The sequence below is a fragment of the Ctenopharyngodon idella genome, chromosome 21 (genome assembly GCF_019924925.1).
Source record: "Ctenopharyngodon idella isolate HZGC_01 chromosome 21, HZGC01, whole genome shotgun sequence".
NCBI classification, from domain to species: domain Eukaryota; kingdom Metazoa; phylum Chordata; class Actinopteri; order Cypriniformes; family Xenocyprididae; genus Ctenopharyngodon; species Ctenopharyngodon idella.
Window position 1 is genome coordinate 12,155,582 of NC_067240.1, and position 18,816 is coordinate 12,174,397.

An 18,816-nucleotide genomic window follows, 5' to 3' on the forward strand; every position below is an offset into this window, starting at 1 on the left:
ATCTCAACGATTTTACAATCATCACTCAGCCACAAACAGCTTGTTACAGTTCCAGCACTGCCTCTAATGTTGTGAGTTCCAGCCAATCAGGTAAGGTATGCAAATAAATGAATGCGCTGAAGCCACGCCCTGAAGTCGCTGGCGTAAGGTATTTCAAATAATTTGTCATGCACCGGTTCCTTCTTTACAGTAAAACAAGAAAGAAGGAAGTAGGTCTTTTAAGGTGTCAAAAATATATATTTCGCCTGTGTGTTTTGGATGAGCGCGAGAAACCGATGCAATCAACTACTGAATGAGGAAACCGGTAGATTGAACAGATGAAGTCTGCAGCAACAGCAGTTTCCACGATTGTCGCTCTTGTTTTGTTTCGCGCATTATGTGGCGACGCCAAAACAGTGATATCTGTCGATGATGTTCAGTCCATTCGCGTTGATTTGGATCTGTCCAATGTGGCCCGAAAGGTGGACGAAAGGTTTCTCTCCGTGGCTATAGATGCGAGTTTAATAGCCGAGGAGAGGTTCATGAACCTACTGAAGTAAGTCCTTCAAAAGTCCTCTTAAAGCAGACCTCAAATAAATAAAGTTGTGACGTAACTTTGAAAGAAGTGATGATATGTTTATGTAGTTCACCAAAGTTAAGAACCCTTGCCAAAGCCTTGATCCCAGCGTTTCTGCGATTTGGAGGTACCAAACAAGATTTTATGGAATTCAACCCACGTGGAAGATATTTTCAAGCAAGAGAAAACAGCAGCAGAGCTGTTCTAGGTAACTTCTTTCACTTAGCATCAGTACATGAGTTCGTTAACCACATCCCCCAGTCGAGAAGGCTGACTGTGGTGTGTTGTCATCTGACTTTAACAGCATGATTCCAGTTTTGCTTTAATTTGGGAACAGTAAACTGATTCATACTAAACACCCTGAACATAATGTTCGTTAAAGTAACCACAGGTATATATACAGTCAAACCAAAAATTATTCAGACACTAGATATATTTTTTTATATTTTTTTTTACTAGTGGGTGCGTGACACTATAGTTTTATTTATGTGAGTGAAGATAGCAAAATAAAGTAAACTATGATATAATATACCCAAAAATTCTTCATACAGTGGACTACCAGTAAAATTGATAAAAATTTGGGACCAAAAATGATTCAGACACTTTGACCTGACCATATTTTGCTTAAGTGTTATATGACATAATTAAGATTATTTTTTTCTGACACAGTTTAACTCTGAGTTCTTGTCATATTTTATTACCTTTACCACTCTTTAGCCACTGTAGACCGCACTTAAAAATATTTACTCATATATATATTTTTAATATTATTATTATATTATTAAATAATTATTATTATTATATTTTATATTATTATTTTTATTATTGGACTTTTTTAATCAGCACATCTGATGTCATTCCTACAGGAAATTTATGTAAGAGACTCGAATTGCCTCCATTGCTGGAAAATAGGTTAAAGCAAGAATGGGTCCTACAGTCAAAGACTTTACTTCAGGAGGAACTAGAGGGAAAATACAAAAAGACGAAATTCTCTGGTAAGTTTTAATTCCACTTCTGTTAAATAATTACCTAACGGGGAATTTTTTGCAAAACAATGTTCTATAGCAACATTGTAATTTCTTGTCAGGCTCCACAATTACAAGTTTCCTGCGGTGTCAGAAAACATATAGTTATATTTTTAATAAAAAGTTTAAAAAGTTGTTTTTTTTTTTTTTATGTTTTTTTATATATATATATATATATATATATATATATATATAGTGCAGTATATATCATGTTTCCATGATCAGTTGTAAAGTTTGCTTTAGTAACATAATTAATTTAACAACCATGATCAGTACATCACAAAAATATTTGTGAGACCATCAGCTGACAGAAACCCTCTCAGACTGGCCATGGGCCATCATTATTGTTGAGCCCTGTAATGTATTCATATTTTCAGTGATATCACAATCATATCTATCAAATGGAAAGTCAAGTGTCTGTCTTTCTCACAGAATATGCTGTGGACTTGCTGTATGCCTTTGCAAACTGTTCTGGTTTGGACCTCATCTTTGGTTTAAACGCTTTGCTCCGAACCAGTGAAAACACATGGAACAGCTCAAATGCAGAACTGCTGTTGAAGTACTGTGAGTCCAGGCAGTATGTGATGTCCTGGGAGCTGGGAAATGGTAGGATTTGGGATATTTCTTTTTGATTAGGCTTGACTTTTATATGATTATTTGTTATTATTTAAGTTGATTTCTCATCATTAAATCTCTTGCTTTAGAACCCAACAGCTATGAGAAAAAAGCTGGAATCAGAGTGGATGGGTACCAGCTCGGTAAGGATTTTGTCCATTTGCATCAAATCCTTCAGGAATCCACGATCTATAACTCAACAGGTCTATATGGACCAGATATTGGTCAGCCACGAGATCACCGCAAAGATTTGTTAACTGGGTAAGTGTTCAGAGAAAATAAATATATTTTCAGAGTAGCTTCTTGTCTTACTTATGGATTTGGGTATCAAATAAAGGTGACATGGTTGAGCATTCACTTTTATAGGTTTTTAGAGACTGGAGCAGAGGCCATTACTGCATGCACCTGGCACCAGTAAGTTATGATTTACTTCCTTTCACAAAATCAGAAATAAATCATAATTGAGTCTTTGTACTAAACTTGCTTTCCATTTTCTTTCTTAACAGCTATTATGTGAATGGCAGAGACACATCTTTAGAGGATTTCCTTGACCCTCATGTGCTTGATACTCTGGCAACAAAAATTAACGAGGTCCTCGAGGTAAAAGAGTAATTCTGCATAATACATTAAAATAGGAACTCTCTCGTGGCATCCAAATTTCTCATATTCTACAGTAAGAAATGTCAGATGAATAAATTAACTGAAATGAACTGATAAACACTCTGCCTTCAGACCGTTGAATCTGTTTCTCCGGGGAAGAAGGTTTGGCTGGGAGAGACGAGCTCGGCATATGGTGGAGGCGCCATTGGTCTATCAGACACATTTGTAGCTGGTTTTATGTGAGTCAAAGTTTTTTTCACACCAGTTTAAGTTGAAAGTTCATCAGTAAATTAAAACTGCCAATATATTTTAATGTACATTTAAAGGTGCAGTAAGTGATTTCTGAGAAATGCTGTTGAAAGTGGATCGGACTGAGCACCACAACACACTTTTAGCCAATCACCTTGTCACACTTGTGGTGTTCCCGGTCAAAAATGATCGGCTTACAAAAAATTGCTTAAAAATCTCTCATTATGCTGTATTACCAAATATTGGATTCAATCTTTTTGTCAACTTGTTTTCTTTCATTTAGGACTGGTTTTTGTATTTTTTTTGCATCTGATTAATCGTAAGCCTCAGTTTTTGAGTGAAAAAAGTGTTTTTTGTGGATAATCAGATCTTATGTGTTTGATCAATGATCAGATCAATGAGGCCTGCAATCAATCAGTTTCAAAAATTAATACAAAACCTGTCCTAATTTAAAGAAAACAAGTTGACAAAAAGATTGAATACAATATTTGGTAATAAAATAGCGTAACAAGTGATTTATAAGCTATTTTGGCCGGTCATTTTTGACCGGGAACACCACAAGTGTGATTTTGTGCCATTTTGTAATAAATAAAAAAACAAAATAAAACCATTTCAAAACAAATTTCCTGTTTAAACATTAAAGCACACTAGTGTGATAAACAATGCAAATTCTTTTCATATTTTGTGCAAAACTGACAAAATTATCCACAAAAAAACACTTTTTTGACTCAAAAACTGAGGTACATAAGCTGAGATAAATGAGGCCTACGATCAATCAGTTCCAAAAATAAACACAAAACCTGTCCTAATTGAAAGAAAACAAGCTGACAAACAGAATGAATCCAATGTTTGATAATAAGGTAGCATAATAAGAGATTTATAAGCAATTTTTTGCAGGCCGGTCATTTTGGACCGGGAACACCATGAGTGTGATAGGGTTTTCAACACAGCACAAGGGTTAATGTCACCTTTGATCCATGTAATGCATCCTAGCTGAGTAAATGCATATTATAAATAACATATATTTCAGTCTGTTTTGTTTCTTAAAGGTGGCTGGACAAACTGGGACTTGCTGCTAAGCTTGGTGTGGATGTTGTTATCAGACAGGTGTTAATTGGTTCCGGCACATACCATTTAGTGGATGATAATCTAGATCCCCTTCCAGTAAGTGTTTCTTATGTGTTTGATCTTTCTTATAACTTTAACTTCCATAACAGCTCAGGAATGTGAACGATTCAATTATCCTGTTTTTTTTCTTCTTTCTTTACTTTTAAACTGCTTTATACATATGTCAGGATTACTGGCTATCATTGCTATACAAAAGGCTTGTTGGTCCAGAGGTCTTAAAAGCAGAAGTTCATATGAATTTTGGACCAAAGAAAGCAATACGGGTATATCTTCACTGCACTAACAGAAAAAGGTACATGTATTCTCTTGCTTACAATCATTTTTTTTTTTTTTTTTTTTTTTTAAAGAAACAGTGGTTAACCCTTTTTAACATATTATATGTCCTTTCCAGTACACATTACAGACCAGGTGCTGTGACCTTATTTGCCTTAAACCTAAACAAAAATGAAGCCACGATTAGTCTGCCCACCCATTTGGCCAACAGCACCATTGAAGCATTTGTGCTACAGTCAGCCGGTGAACAGAACCTTCATTCCAGGTAATGTCTCAAGGTCTCACAATGTATAATATGTTTGCTAGCACACAACAATCACCTTTTGTGGTGTGAAATGCTATGCTACACTTTACTATACTTTTATTACCTCATTATTAGAAGGACTACAGAGAATATTCTACTTTTAAAGGGTTAGTTCACCCAAAAATGAAAATGATGTAATTTATTACTCACCCTCATGTCGTTCCACACCCATAAGGCCTTCATTCATCTTCAGAACACAAATTAAGATGTTTTTGATTAAATCCAATTGCTCAGTGAAATCGGCCCATCACTATATTGTTGAAAAGTCATTATTTTGTTTTTTTTGGGGGCACAAAAAGTATTCTCGTCGCTTTATAATATTAAGGGAGAACTACTGAACTCGCATGAACTGTTTTAAATATGTTTTTAGTACCTTTATGGATCTTGAGAGAGGAAATGTCATTGCTTTGAATGCAGGCCTCACTAAGCCATCTGATTTAATCAAAAATATCTTAATTTGTGTTCCGAAGATGAATGAAGGTCTTACGGGTGTGGAACGACATGAGGGTGAGTAATAAATGACATTATTTTCATTTTTGGGTGAACTAACCCTTTAATAGGTAATTTGTCAAGACTGAAAATAGTCAGAAATGTGATTAAAATGGTATAAAAGCGTAAAAGAAATTTCGACCAGCTATAGGACAAAGATATATGCTTTCCTGTATTTACTCAACTACCATAGTAACAACATTGAGATTGTTAAATCCCATTTTTTTTGTTCCTCTCTAGGTCAGTCAAATTGAATGGAGAAGTGCTGAAGATGGTGGATGACCGAACACTTCCTCTATTGGAGGGACGTGAGCTGCCGCCTGGAGAACACATTAAGTTGCCTGGGTTCTCATTTGCATTCTATGTTCTGATTGAAGCACGAGCTCCGGTATGCAAATGATCTCAGATAAAGACTGCTTTCACTGGAGAATCATGGACGTTAAATATTTTTCTTTGAGATTATTTATGTGAGGGAACTTCAAACTTGAATTAAATTAATCAGTCTCTTAATATAAAATCAACATATTTTGTTTATGAAAATGTATATTTATTATAAATATCGAGCTGAAGACACTCAAGAATGTTTTTAATACTTCATGAACATTATGGACTAGATTTAATCTATTTTACATCTGTTAAAATAAACTGATTTTCAGCAAAGCACTCGTTTGTGAGGACATTTTGTTTGACATGTTGAAGTGATTCAGTATCCATGCAGACAGGCAGCCCTCTGCACTATAGCAATCAAGCCTTTTGATTCTTAGTCATCTTCTGTCTGTGTGATTCACGTCAGTGTGTGCAAAGCACTACATTCAGCTAAATTTAGACAGGAATAAAATGGTTGAGATACATGAGACTTTATTCAAAGGAAGACTTAAGAGCTCTAGTTGCACTTGTTACTCTGTGTGTGGTGATGATTGTAGAAGAGAGTCTAAGTTAGAGGACTGAAACATCTGGGCTTAAGTGAGAACACAGCTGGTATAAATACAGAGAAATATTGCGACTGTGATTGCTACACGCTGGATGCTTATGTAAATCTGTGAAAAAATTCAATTCATTTAAATGAATGTTACAATATGACAAGTTTTGTCATGTAAACATTTAACATTAACATTTAAGAAGATTTAAAGAGCACTGCATTGAAAAAACATAACCTCATCTAAAATAAACAACCAACATATTGATTGTCCCAAAAAGGGAAGCTATTCTTGTTAAGTAATGACTGTAGTTTTATTCGCAAGCCACCTGTCGGTTTACTAAAGGGATTTTAAACTCCTTTTGCAGTGATTTCCAAATAATAGAAAATTGTGGAAAGTTTAAATTACTCAAAAGTAATTTGTGAATCAAAATGAGTGGATTAAAAAAACTGCAGTGGGCGGTTTTGCCCACCAGGCGGCAATGTTTACTACTGAATTGGTCAAGAATAATTTTGGAGGCCACATTACAGTTCAATATGAATAAAGACCACCACAGGCATTATTCATTGTTGGTGATGTTGAGGTTTTAGTTTGGGATAAATCCCTTATTTTTTTATTTGGCATGTCTGCCCTAAATTTTAAAGAGGCTTATCACACAATTCTATGCAAGATATATTCTGTATGGAAGCCCATTTCTAACACATAAAAAAAATCATGCTTTGGTAAATCATAAGTATGACATTAATAGTAAAAATTATGAGACAGTCAAAATTACAAGATAAAAAGTCGAAATTCTGAGATAAATATTATGGCAATTTTATTTTAAAAATCTCATTGTTTACTTTTTTGTACTAATTGTTTTTATCAATTTTAATTTTTTGTCATAATCATGACTTTCGCCTAATTTTGACTTTTTATGTCATAATTTTCACTTTTTTTCCGCTCGTAATTATTAAGTATCTTATATTGTCATAATTATGATTTGCCAAATCATAAAATCCTTTGATTTTACTTTTAAAGTTTGGGTAGCCTACAGACGTACATATTTGGTTGGTGAAAATCAAAAGTATTCCTCATTGTTCTACAAGATGTCTTGTTGTTGCTGCTGTTCTTGTTCAGTTCTATATTATATATACAGTACATAAATAAATAAAATACCATCAATCTGTACCATTATATGAGCACATTTTACTGAACATATGGTTTATATGCATCTCTCATGAACGAGCAGCTTGTGTCTGCCATGCGGTGTCTGTGCTAAGTTGGGCATGGCATTTGCTGAAGGGGTCGTTGTTTGCAGTGGCGCTTGTTAATACGCAGCTTGTGTGCGACGGGGAGAGCAGACTCTGGCAACCCCTGCCAGTCACACATCTTCATCTCCCACGAGAAATCCCACGGCCATCAGTGAACACAAGCCCTCCAGCAGCGTGGTGTGTCCACATAGCACTCTCAGCTTCATTAAGGCGCCGTCTGGAAACAGGAGGGGATTTAGGCTAGAGACTCAGGCTTCTCCTTGGGCTACCCTGACAGAAGTATCTAATGACTCAGAGAACTTCAAACTCTTTGAAGCCAAGGGCACACAAGTATGTGTGTTAAATTTTTCCTGTTTTTGGAAACATGTTGGTTGTCTTTATAATCACACTTTTTATTCACAAAACAATGTTTATTACTTACTGTTGAAAAGGATGTCAATGGAATGAAATAAGAATTGTGATTAATCTCATAATTTCATTTGTCTTTAGAAAGCATAATGGAAAATTAAGCATTAAGATTATACAATTCTGTAAATGTGATAATAAATCCTAAACATTATTTAATACATGAACAGCTCTAAATATATTTTGTATTTTTTTTTTCCTCATTTTTTTTTTTCCAATTCCCCTCTTGTGTCTTAATCTGAAAACTTTCCGTCTCTTTCTTTTACATTTTTCTTCTGAGATTTATTTTCATTTTTCTTCTGTGTCATTCATTTTTCAATACTCAGTAAAAATCCTTATTTTATCGAACATGTATTTAGCCTTGAAAAACGGTTGAATAGTCTAGCTGTTTTCATGTTTTATTCGCATTATAACGCTACCAAGTGGTGAATCGCCCCGTATTTTTTGTGTGACTACAGAATGAGCTCATACATGAGTATAACAAGTTTGGTGAAAATATCTTATCGAAGCCCAAAGTAGGCCTAAATGTTCACTCAAACATAAAGGCGGAGAATACACACTAGCACCTCCCACGCACGCCTCTATTGAGCCAACCTTCACTCTCCTCTAAGCTTGAGGACTCGAAGGTAACTTTGAGAAGACTGCTGAAAAGTTAATAGTAACTCATTGTAGTCGTTCAATAAAATAATAGTTCAAAAATGAACGACATGAAGTCTGAATCTGAAGCAGCAGCTCGTGGATTGAAGTCTTCAGTGTGACGCGCAACGCGAAATCCAAATGGACAGGACGCGCAGGTTCATTTTGGGAATAATCACAGGTACGATTCACCATTGTTGGTTTGTATTCAACGCCTTTAACTGTCTTGTTTGTCTACAAATCAGCTATAGCACATTTTACCACTCTATAGATTGTAGAAGTACCCGTTTGCCAACTTTTCCTTCTTCAAATAGCTCCTTATTTACTTGTATTTATTAATTTGCTCGTGACATCAAGAGTGAGTATGTCATTGCTTTAGCTGAGTGTCTAACTTATTTTATACTATTCTATTTTTAGCACTGGAATTCAGTTTAGCTCATTAGAAGACCTGCTATTGGTTAATCATGGAGGGAGGGATTTTAAAGTGTAACCACAATCAAGAGGCCTATATAATCTAGTTTAACATTTGCCTGAAAAATCCTGCAAAGCAATCTAATGCCACAGTTCTCGAGATATGCATGATGCCACCTGTGATTTGTTTGTTGCGTGCCCTCAGCTGTTGTCCTATGCAAATACTCCCAGGCTGAATGGAATACCACAAAAGCACCAGCGAATAGGACTGTGTCCTGCAGGTCACCATGACAACAGCAGCAATTGCACAGGTAAATATCAATGGCACCCCAACCTGTTCTTCTCAAATAATGAGCAAGCCAAGCCTGAGATATTTTCCGTATGCTCTGCTTTCAAGATTCCACCTCATGCAGAAAGCGTATTTTGAAGCTGTGCTGAGGTTTGACTACCACTGACTTTAAAGATGTCAGATGTAATGCTGTGTTTGCCCCCGTTGTGTTGTAAATATATATATATATATATATATATTTAAAAAAGGGTTTCCCCTGGGCATGACATGAAAGTCTTGACAGCATGATCACCTGCTGAAGAGATAAATAGGATATTAAATTAAAAGATATTTTTATAGCATGAAAAAGTTGGTGTTATTTGATCATAAAATTCTGTCAAAGCATTTGCTTAACATGAAAGATATTATAATCTGTTCACTGAGGAAAATTGGACTGTTATGATAATAATTCAGCTTCTTATAGTCCCCTTCAAACCTTGTAATTTAATTTAAGAAGTGATAACACTTCCAAGCTCAAGTTTATCATCTCTGTATAGCAGGTAATTCTCTCTGACTGAACTCAGATCATGTTACATGTGGCCTGAGGTTGTAATTAGATCTTTTCCCATTCAACTTTTAGTTCATTCTGAAGTCAGAGCTCAAGTTTCAGTTTCTGTAGACCGGTCTTTTTTTCTAGCTCAGTCCTTTGAACTGAGTTTGGCCTATACAGTGCTTTGTATAATGACGTACACAAAATATTGTAAATTAGTAAAATGACAACCCTAATTACATTACTTTGTATTTTAAGGATATTAGTTATTGGCTGATACTTTTTTTAATGTATTACATTGATGGATATTTAATTGTGCATTCACATTTTCTGTTATTTTTACATTTGGATTAGCTTTGCCATTAGCTAACGCTCACGTGAAGTTTACCTTTGAAAACACAAATAACTTAATAACACTGTTAAATGTAATCTTTTTTTCATGCTATATTTTATAATGTTGATGCCTAAATTCCTGCGACTGATTTTAGTTTATTTTTAAATTATTTAGACAAAATAGTATAGAATTTTAATATCGACCATTATAACATGAAAATAATTATTGGATAGAATATTAGTATATATATATATATATTGATCAAAAGTGACAGCAAAGACATTTATAATGTTACAAATGATTTCCATTGCAAATAAATGTTATTCTTTTGAACTTTGTATTAATCAAAGAATCTTGAAAAAAAGTATCATGGTTTCTATAAAACGTTAAGCAGCACAACTGTTTTCAACATTGATAAAAATAAGAAATGTTTCTTGAGCACCAAATCAGCATACTAAAATGATTTCTGAAGGATCATGTGACAGTGAAAACTGGAGTAATGATGCTGAAAATTCAGCTTTTTAAAAAAAAATATTACAATAGAAAACAGTTCACAATATTTCTGTATTTTTGACCAAATGAATGCAGCTTTGGTATAACCTAGCATAACAGACTGCTTTCAAAAACATTAAAAAAATCATCAACCCTACGCTTTTGAACAGTTATGGATGTGTTTGATGGTGATGTGATATGTACGCTTAAAATCTATACAGATTCAAAAGATGACCACACTTGGGGTGGGCACTTCTCGGAGTGTCCAAAAGAATACCAGCATTACTGTATCCAAGGCGTTTGCCGTTTTGTGAAAGAGCAAAACACTCCTTCATGCAGGTGAGACTTTGACCTGTCCATAACTCAATCAATCAGAGCTCAAGTAAATGTTAAATAATTTTCTCATACATTTGCACAGATGTGAAACAGGATATATTGGGACAAGGTGTGAATATCTTGATCTTGATTTTCATGTGGGAGAACGAAGAAAAATAGTCATCGCATGTGTGGTCGCAGGATTGGTCTTTCTGATTCTGCTCATCATCTTCATATGCGTCTGTACACAGTGAGTGATGTGTTACATTATTAAGCGTCAAACTTATTCAAGCTTAAAATTGTTGGTCTTCGGTGTTTATTTAATCTTTAATGTTGTTCTTTTTACCATCTTCCTATTTTTTCACAGTAAACGTTATAAACCATGTAGAAAGAAGAAGAGAAAAAAGGAAACAAGTGATGAAGAGGCAAAACTCAGTTCACTAAACACACATGAAGCTTTAGCTGCACCAGTCGACACATCTGACACTAATGCTGTATGAAGTGAGTATTCTTCTCCTGCCTTATTCATTTTACATTAACAGCATGTTGCATTAGGGCTACTTTCTGTGCAGATCATGTAAACCAGTGGTTTGCAAATAGTTTAGGACTGCAGTTGCAGTTGTCATTAATTACTCACTCTTATGTCATTCCACACCCGTAAGACCTTCGTTCACCTTTGGAACACAAATTAATATATTTTTGATGAAATCCGAGAGGTATATGACTTGTCCATAGATAGCAATATAATCACCACATTCAAGGTCCATAAAGGTACTAAAGACATTGTTAAAAAACCATCGACATGACAGCAGTTTTTCAAACTTAATTTAATGAAGCGACAAGAATACATTTTGTGCGCAAAAACAAAACAAAAATAACGACTTTATTCAACAATATCTTCTCTTCTGTGTCATTTTCATACGTTGTTTATGTCCAGCGCCTCCAGGTTCTATGTCAGAACGCCGACTCCTGCGTCATGCGTCATGCTGCTCATGTGATCAGCTTTGGCCAATACTGAGCCGGCATTCAGACGTTAACACGGAAGTCTTCACTGTGCTTACTACGTCAACTGCGTATGGATAATGACAGGGAAGAGAAGAGATTGTTAAATAAAGTCGTTATTTTCATTTTGTTTTTGTACACAAAAAGTATTCTTGTTGCTTCATAAAATTAAGGTGAACCGCTGTAGTCACGTCGACTGTTTTAATGATGTCTTTAGTACCTTTCTGGACATTGAAAATGGTGATTATATTGCAGTCTATGGACCAGTCATATGCCTCTTGCATTTCATCAAAAATGAGTGATTAATGACAGAATTTACATTTCTGGGTGAACTAACCCTTTAACATATCAGAATCATGTCCATGTTTTTTTTTGGTGTGTTAAAAAAAAAAAAAAAAAAAATCAAAACATAAATTTTTTTTGTTCATTTATGCCCGAAGAGGCCCAGATGGTTAATGAAATCTATGTCATATTTTCTTTTACGGAGTGTCTATTTACACTAAGTGTAAATAGCGTCCCTTGTTGGCAAATGCTATTTACACTAGCTCCACCCACCAATGTCTGGTTGGGCCACTTAATTTTTAAAAATGACGCACAGAAGTCAACATCTTAAGTGGTGTAGCAGTAGCGAGTACAACACGCAGACCTGGCTTTTAACGCGATCGACGTGGGTTCAAATCCGCCTTTTGACGAGCTCGCATTTATTTTCAATAAAAATTAAAATAATATTCTAAAAGTGGAAATAAACTGCGAACGAGTGTTTAATAATATTAAGTGTTTATTGGGTAGGATTAGGGGAAGGTGTAGGGAAGGTTTTTTATTCTCCCAATAAGGCAGCATCCATTGAATAATTTTAATAAATATAATCATTTACACTCTATGATATTATTGCATCATGCTAATGTACAAAAATACTGAGGTGCAAATAGTATCTGTCAATATAAAGTATAGATAGCATCTAATTACTATTTACTCTTATTGCAAAGAACTGATACTTTTACGTGGTGTAAATAGAATCTATTGCTATTTTCACCTAGTGTAAATAACATATCGCTAAGAAAATGCTGCTATTTTCACTTAGTGTAAATAACATATACAGCTATTTGCACTTAGTGTAAATAGCATCTACCGCTGCCTTTCTTTTATCTGGCATAGTTTTGGCCATTGTTTTTTAGGATGTCTATATTAGCAACTGATCAATTTGTCTTGCCAGTATTAAAGGGATATCTCATGTCGATCCCAATATGGTATGAGTTTATGAGCATAAAAGGAGATATCCTGCAAAATATTAAAAAATTAGATTTGGATACACGAGTGTTGACGTCAGTTTTTTCCATTTAATTAGTGAATACATCTTTTTTTTCCTGCTTTTGACCTGCTATTATAACCACCTCTCCTCTGATTGAAATGAAATTAAATATTTGCTCCAATCTGAAATTGATCTCCACTAAACTCTATAAAACTTCATGACCGTTTTTCCATTCTGTACAAGGACCTTGACCTGTCATCTTCTCTTAGTTTATGTTAAAAGCATTTTAGAAGTGTGAATAAGATAGAATAAGCTAAATGCTTGTTTGAAATGTGTAGCTATTGTGACAGTGTTCAGACTTTGGTTGCTAGGAAGTCAGGTAAACTTTTAGTTCAAAGACATGGGTCTAATGATCTTTTTGTTTCAGTGAAACAGTGAAGTGATCCTGCCAGGGTTGGTAATGGCCTGGAAATGTGGACTTGCAGAGTGATGAAAGTAGTGCTTTACAGCAATCCTGTGTGTACTTTAAAAGAATTTGGGAGATATGTTGTGTCAGGCAACCTTTGCCATTCTGTGTGCTACTGTTTACCTCATTCTTCATGCCACAAATGATTTTCACACTTTTCAGGAAAAAGTGTAGATGAACTGAACAAATATGCCTTCAGAGTGGCTGTAATGACAAAGTGTATCATAATTCAAATATATGAAAACAAACAAAGCCTATCCATGTTGGTTTAGATATAGGCCTATTTATACTGCATATGAAGCACAGAATATTGAAAAAAGTTTCCGTATAATAATAAATTGAAAATTAAATAATAAATTGTCATATTGACAGTTTCAACTGTTTCTGGAAGTAGTTCTCCTGACATTGACGGACCAAAATCTACTCTTAACTTTGATTTATTTATTAACATGTAAATAGAAAAGATTTTGCTTTCTTTGATTTTAAAAGAATATATTAAGTAAATTTTGGAGAAAAATTACCATGTACAATGTATTTTTGTTTTCTTTATTGAGCTTTTTTGACAGAAGTATTAGCCATAATAAATAAAAAAAAAAAAGTTTTACAATCATATGTTTGGTCAAAAATATTTAGTGACAACAAAAACTTTTTTTTTTTTTCATGAAAAATGAGAATAACTTTATATATTTGTGTTTTGTTAAGTACAGTTTGGAAAGATTTAATTTGTTGATGTAAAGTTAGATATATGTTGCACATGCTGTTCAGATTTGTATTGTAAGCACTTAACGTTTTTGAGATTTTCTTTAAATGCAAAGCTGTATTTACTTTATACCATACAATGTCTTTATAAAGTAATTCACCTGAGTATTTTTATTTCTCTTATGTTATATTACACAAGAAAGTTTGATTTTCAGTGGGTTTTATGAGATGGATTTTTGTGATATTAAAATGCTTGCATTATGTTCTGTAAACAAGGTGAATATGGCATATAAGCTGATTATTTTTCACGCCAAGGTGGAAAATGTCCATGGAATGTGCAAAGGTGCTTAGTTAGAATAAACTGTCTACCAACCCTGCTTCCAAGAAATGTTCCATCTGCTTTATTGTTTGTTTTTTGCCCTAGTTACGGCTGCCCTCATACATCCAGTCTGTGGGATTATTTAACCGTTATCATTATAGATAAAGCTTTGAAGAGCCGCCTTGTCTTAAGAACTTTCATTACTCATAAGTTTTTGAAGCCTCAGTCTGTGCTGATGCCAATAGAAACTGGCCGGTGTGACCAGCACGGGCAGACCTCGTGTTTCAGCACAGCCATAAATAGCTCGTCTTGGCCTCATGTCAGTGATTGAAGAACGACAGGAATGCAGCACCTCAGTTGGTAGGATCTTGTGAGGCAGATGTTTTTCCATGATATTTATCAGAGCTGTGTCAGATGTTTCAACAGAACATCACTTAACCAGACAACAATATGCACTGATTTCAAGCATGAAGCTACACATATTTTAAAGTATTTTTGTTGCAAGATGTAAAGGCTGTGATAGATCATATGATCTGAGGCCCATTTAAACTTCTGTTCCACTAGCGTAGCAATGACCTGTGACGAATGTTTCATTCAGCTGCATTTCCCCTGAACTAAAGCAGCAGGAAATGAAAAAGGAAGGTGTGTCTCAAAGTGAATGAAATAGGTAACCGATACAACGCTCTTTTTGCAGGAGATAAGAGATCACTCTGATCTCACTTTTTTTTCTAGGTCTTCTGAAGCCATATGATATCTTTATCAGTGAGACAGTTAGTTGAACTCGAGAATTAGTCCAATTTGTGAATGAATCAGCCGGACTGCTTTTGAAGTAAAAAAATCAATTCTTATGAATAGCTTTTAACTGAACTACTGTAGATGTTCAGTAACTAATGACTTAAATTAAGCCATTCAATTGCTTCAGAAGACTTTAAATATTGCTTTTGGAATTTTGGAGCTTAATTCAATTTCATATAAAAAGCTGCGGGATGACTTTTTTTGTAGGCCAAAACCCTGAAACAAGTCAGCATTTTAGCACTTCCGGTTCCTTTGTCCTGAAGTCAATGGCTGCATCCAAAATTGCATACTTCTCTACTACTGTATATAGTAGGTGAAAAACAGTATGTGACAAAAGATGTCTGTCTGAATTCACAGTACTCATAAAAGAGTAAGCAAACAGTACCTGGATGACCTACTATTACCTGCTACATACGATGGACACTTTACTATCCCATGAGGCCACAGGAAACGATTTGTGTATGGCAGTGAAGCGACGCAACTGATGCTGGTAGGATAATGAAAACATAGCGAATGTAGTACATCCGGATTACATTCATACTACACGCACTCATACTTTACAGAAAATATTTTTTTTAGCTGTTGTGAAGTCATTTTTAAAAATAAACTCAAGACAGTATGCGATTTTGGATGCAGCCAGTGGGTTTTTGGCTAACAAGTGGCTAAATGGGACTACAGAAGTTGTTATGGACCCCAAAAGTCATCACGCCAAACAGGTAAACTCATTTACACACTAGTTCACTTTTACAGTGGAAGCTTAGTGATGGTGACTGGTGAGGTTGAAGTCATCTGACCGTGGTGTACTTCATTTTTAGCATATGTTTAGCTTTTTACTTCTGATTGTATTTTGGGTTCAAAATTCTTAAAATTTGTATCATTTTTGATTCTTGATGAACAAAACGTGTAAACATCATAAGCTTTTGTTGGTCACAGAGCTTATTTTCTGCAATAATCCAAAAGCCAACAGAAAATCCTATTGGGTTTTATGTCAAGGGAGCCAGGATAATATTAACTTCTGGGTTGACCTATAAATACGTCATCACTGCAGCACTCTGTTGAAAAGACTGCTGGAAATTAATCTTTTGTGTTCTACTGAAGAAACAAAGTCATGCAGGTTTGAAATGGCATTAAGGTAAAATGGAAATTAAAAAATGAACGAATTTAAATTTTTGGGTGAACCGCTACTTAAAATTTTAAAACTTCTTGTCATTTTTAAAGAGAATACATTGCCATCTACAGGACAGCAAGAGAAGTTCTTGTGCAAGCTAATTAACAAATGTGTATTCTTTCCTTTGTTCTCACTTACTCCCACACTTCAACTTGTGTTACCCTGATGGTCAGAAACAGCACTCAAATGTCTCTTATTGCTCTTGAGTTTCTCCAGGGGAACTGGTGTAATGCTTTCATGCACACCTCATTAACACTTTCATAATCATAGCACATCTGCTTTTTGCCAGACAGTTGTGGAGAGCTTGACCAGAACTCAAGATTGCTCTTGTAGCAGGTGGCTTTGAGAAACTGACCATGCTTTGACCCAGGGAATAGGGATCTGGTCCATTTGGCAGACTCTAAATTGTGTGGTTTAAACCTGGTTCTTTATATTATTCTCAAGGTCTTTTGAACTGATCTTGACATGGTCTTAAAGGTGAATGATGTTTCATTCCTTCTCATGCTTCTAGTGTGTAACAATATATGGGATTGTCAGCATGACTCACACACATTATATTAGGGCAAAGATAGACCTGCAAGAGGTGACTGCAGAAGCAATTCCTTTCTACAATAACAAATGATCAATACGGTAATGGAGGGTTAAATAAAAAAGTCAGTGAATGTCAAGGTTATTTGAAATAGCTGTTATTTTTAGGCAATGATGTGAAACAATTTTAAATGTAGTGTGTTTGAGAATGATTTAATATTAAACTACCAAAAAAGATAAACAAGGGGGGAAAAAAGCAGACAAGGCTCAATCAGGATCCACCAAGTGCTGCGATCTTTATTAAAAATACCAAATTTTAAAATACATATCATTTTAAGCGCTTCTTGTAGGTTAAATATTTTGAGTTCTTATAGCTGATATAAATAGTTTTGAGGTCTACAGCATGATTGCTGCTTTAAATTGTCATGGTAACAGCAAAATATAATATTGTGCAGAGTGAACGTAGTCAGAAATGCTGTTTATCTCAGAGACAGATGAAATATCCTGTGTTCCTTTACAAATACTGACTTGAAAATACACTATTTATCATATATTTCTAGTCAGAAACCAAGGGGGAGATCTAAAGCAAGGGTCTGGGGTCCACTAGTTGGCCTTCCAAAGAGGACCAAACGAGACTTAACTATTGAATTATTTAGATATTAAAATAATTGAATGTAATTCAGACAGCTAAACATCAAAGTGTACAACATGTGCTGATATCATATTACTTATTTTAATTAAAAACATGTAGTTTTTCAAACTTCATGGTTACACCGCATTAATAATTATTTTAATTGATTAACACTTCAGTTCTATTTCCTATTACAAATGTTTGAAAACCAATTTTAGAGATTTAATATTTGCTTTGATAACTGTTCAAATAACTTGAATAAAAAGATAACTGAGGTAGGCTATATATACGTGGGTTGTTGAGTATGATAAAAAATAATAATCTATTATTTAAACAAAGAGGGGCATGATTATTCAGAAGTAAATTGCAAATCAAAAGCAATTGTTATACATACAATTTATTTTTTTTCTGTCTCAGTATATATGTATTTTTGTTTCACTTGTCAAAGAACAGTAATCACTAGTCATTTATTCTGAAAATTGCTAATCACAGGGAACAAGGGGAATATGTTTTGTTTAGTGAACCATCAGAGAGCATTTTGAAACACATCCGTCACACTATCACTTAATTACAAGGATGTCAGCTGCAGAGTTGACTTTGTATCTGAACAGCTGGGGATGTATTTAGTTTGCTTCCCATAAAAGCCTTTATAGCCATCATATTCACACAGGAACTGTAAGTCACGCTGACACTTTGCAACCATTCACATCAAGCTATACTTATTTCATCCAAGGTGAGATTCATTGCCGCTTTGATATGGTGCTTTTGAGATTACTTTTGATTGACTTCTGAAAGCACAGGCTGGGACTGAATGTTTTCTTTTGTCAGCTCTGTTGTCTGAAATTCACCTCCACATTTTATAACTTATATAGTTATTCCAAAATCTGATTCGCCTTTGTGCTGGTGAACTGTTGTCACGTTTTGAGTTCTGTTCATGTTTGAGTTTCTTTTATCTTCTAATCTGTTTATTAGAGCAGATCAGTTTTCCTTCGTTCCTCACCTTTTTGTTTCCATGGCCACTGATTGTGTTAGTTTAGTTCAGGTGTGTTTCATTAATTATCTAATCAGTTCCTCTGTTTGCCCTTGTATTTAAACCCTGTGTTTCTTTCAGTTCTCTGTCTGTCCTTGTCATTGATACG

General features: G+C 34.7%; 2 protein-coding genes across 4 annotated transcripts; both read left to right on the forward strand.

Annotated features, from left to right (window-relative positions):
- The first annotated feature begins 123 nt into the window (after window positions 1-123).
- hpse (heparanase) lies at window positions 124-5,902 on the forward strand. 3 transcript variants are annotated; one of them, XM_051877762.1, is made up of 12 exons: window positions 124-535; window positions 625-764; window positions 1,423-1,551; window positions 2,014-2,187; window positions 2,286-2,457; window positions 2,563-2,610; window positions 2,703-2,796; window positions 2,929-3,035; window positions 4,095-4,209; window positions 4,341-4,465; window positions 4,565-4,711; window positions 5,221-5,244. In XM_051877762.1, the coding sequence occupies exons 1-12, from the start codon at window positions 318-320 to the stop codon at window positions 5,222-5,224; spliced, it is 1,473 nt and encodes a 490-aa protein (XP_051733722.1). In that variant the 5' UTR covers window positions 124-317; the 3' UTR covers window positions 5,225-5,244. The 3 variants fall into 3 exon arrangements, with proteins under 3 accessions (XP_051733722.1, XP_051733721.1, XP_051733723.1); XM_051877761.1 differs by lacking the exon at window positions 5,221-5,244 and adding an exon at window positions 5,480-5,902 and having other exon boundaries at window positions 125-535; XM_051877763.1 differs by lacking the exon at window positions 5,221-5,244 and adding an exon at window positions 5,480-5,902 and having other exon boundaries at window positions 388-535; window positions 606-764.
- Window positions 5,903-7,525: 1,623 nt separating this feature from the next.
- btc (betacellulin, epidermal growth factor family member) lies at window positions 7,526-14,624 on the forward strand. The gene is given in 7 exon segments (XM_051877805.1): window positions 7,526-8,631; window positions 9,067-9,143; window positions 9,145-9,172; window positions 10,727-10,844; window positions 10,924-11,070; window positions 11,188-11,321; window positions 13,499-14,624. Coding segments are annotated over 6 exon segments (543 nt in total). The 5' UTR covers window positions 7,526-8,591; the 3' UTR covers window position 11,321; window positions 13,499-14,624.
- Window positions 14,625-18,816: the final 4,192 nt, after the last annotated feature.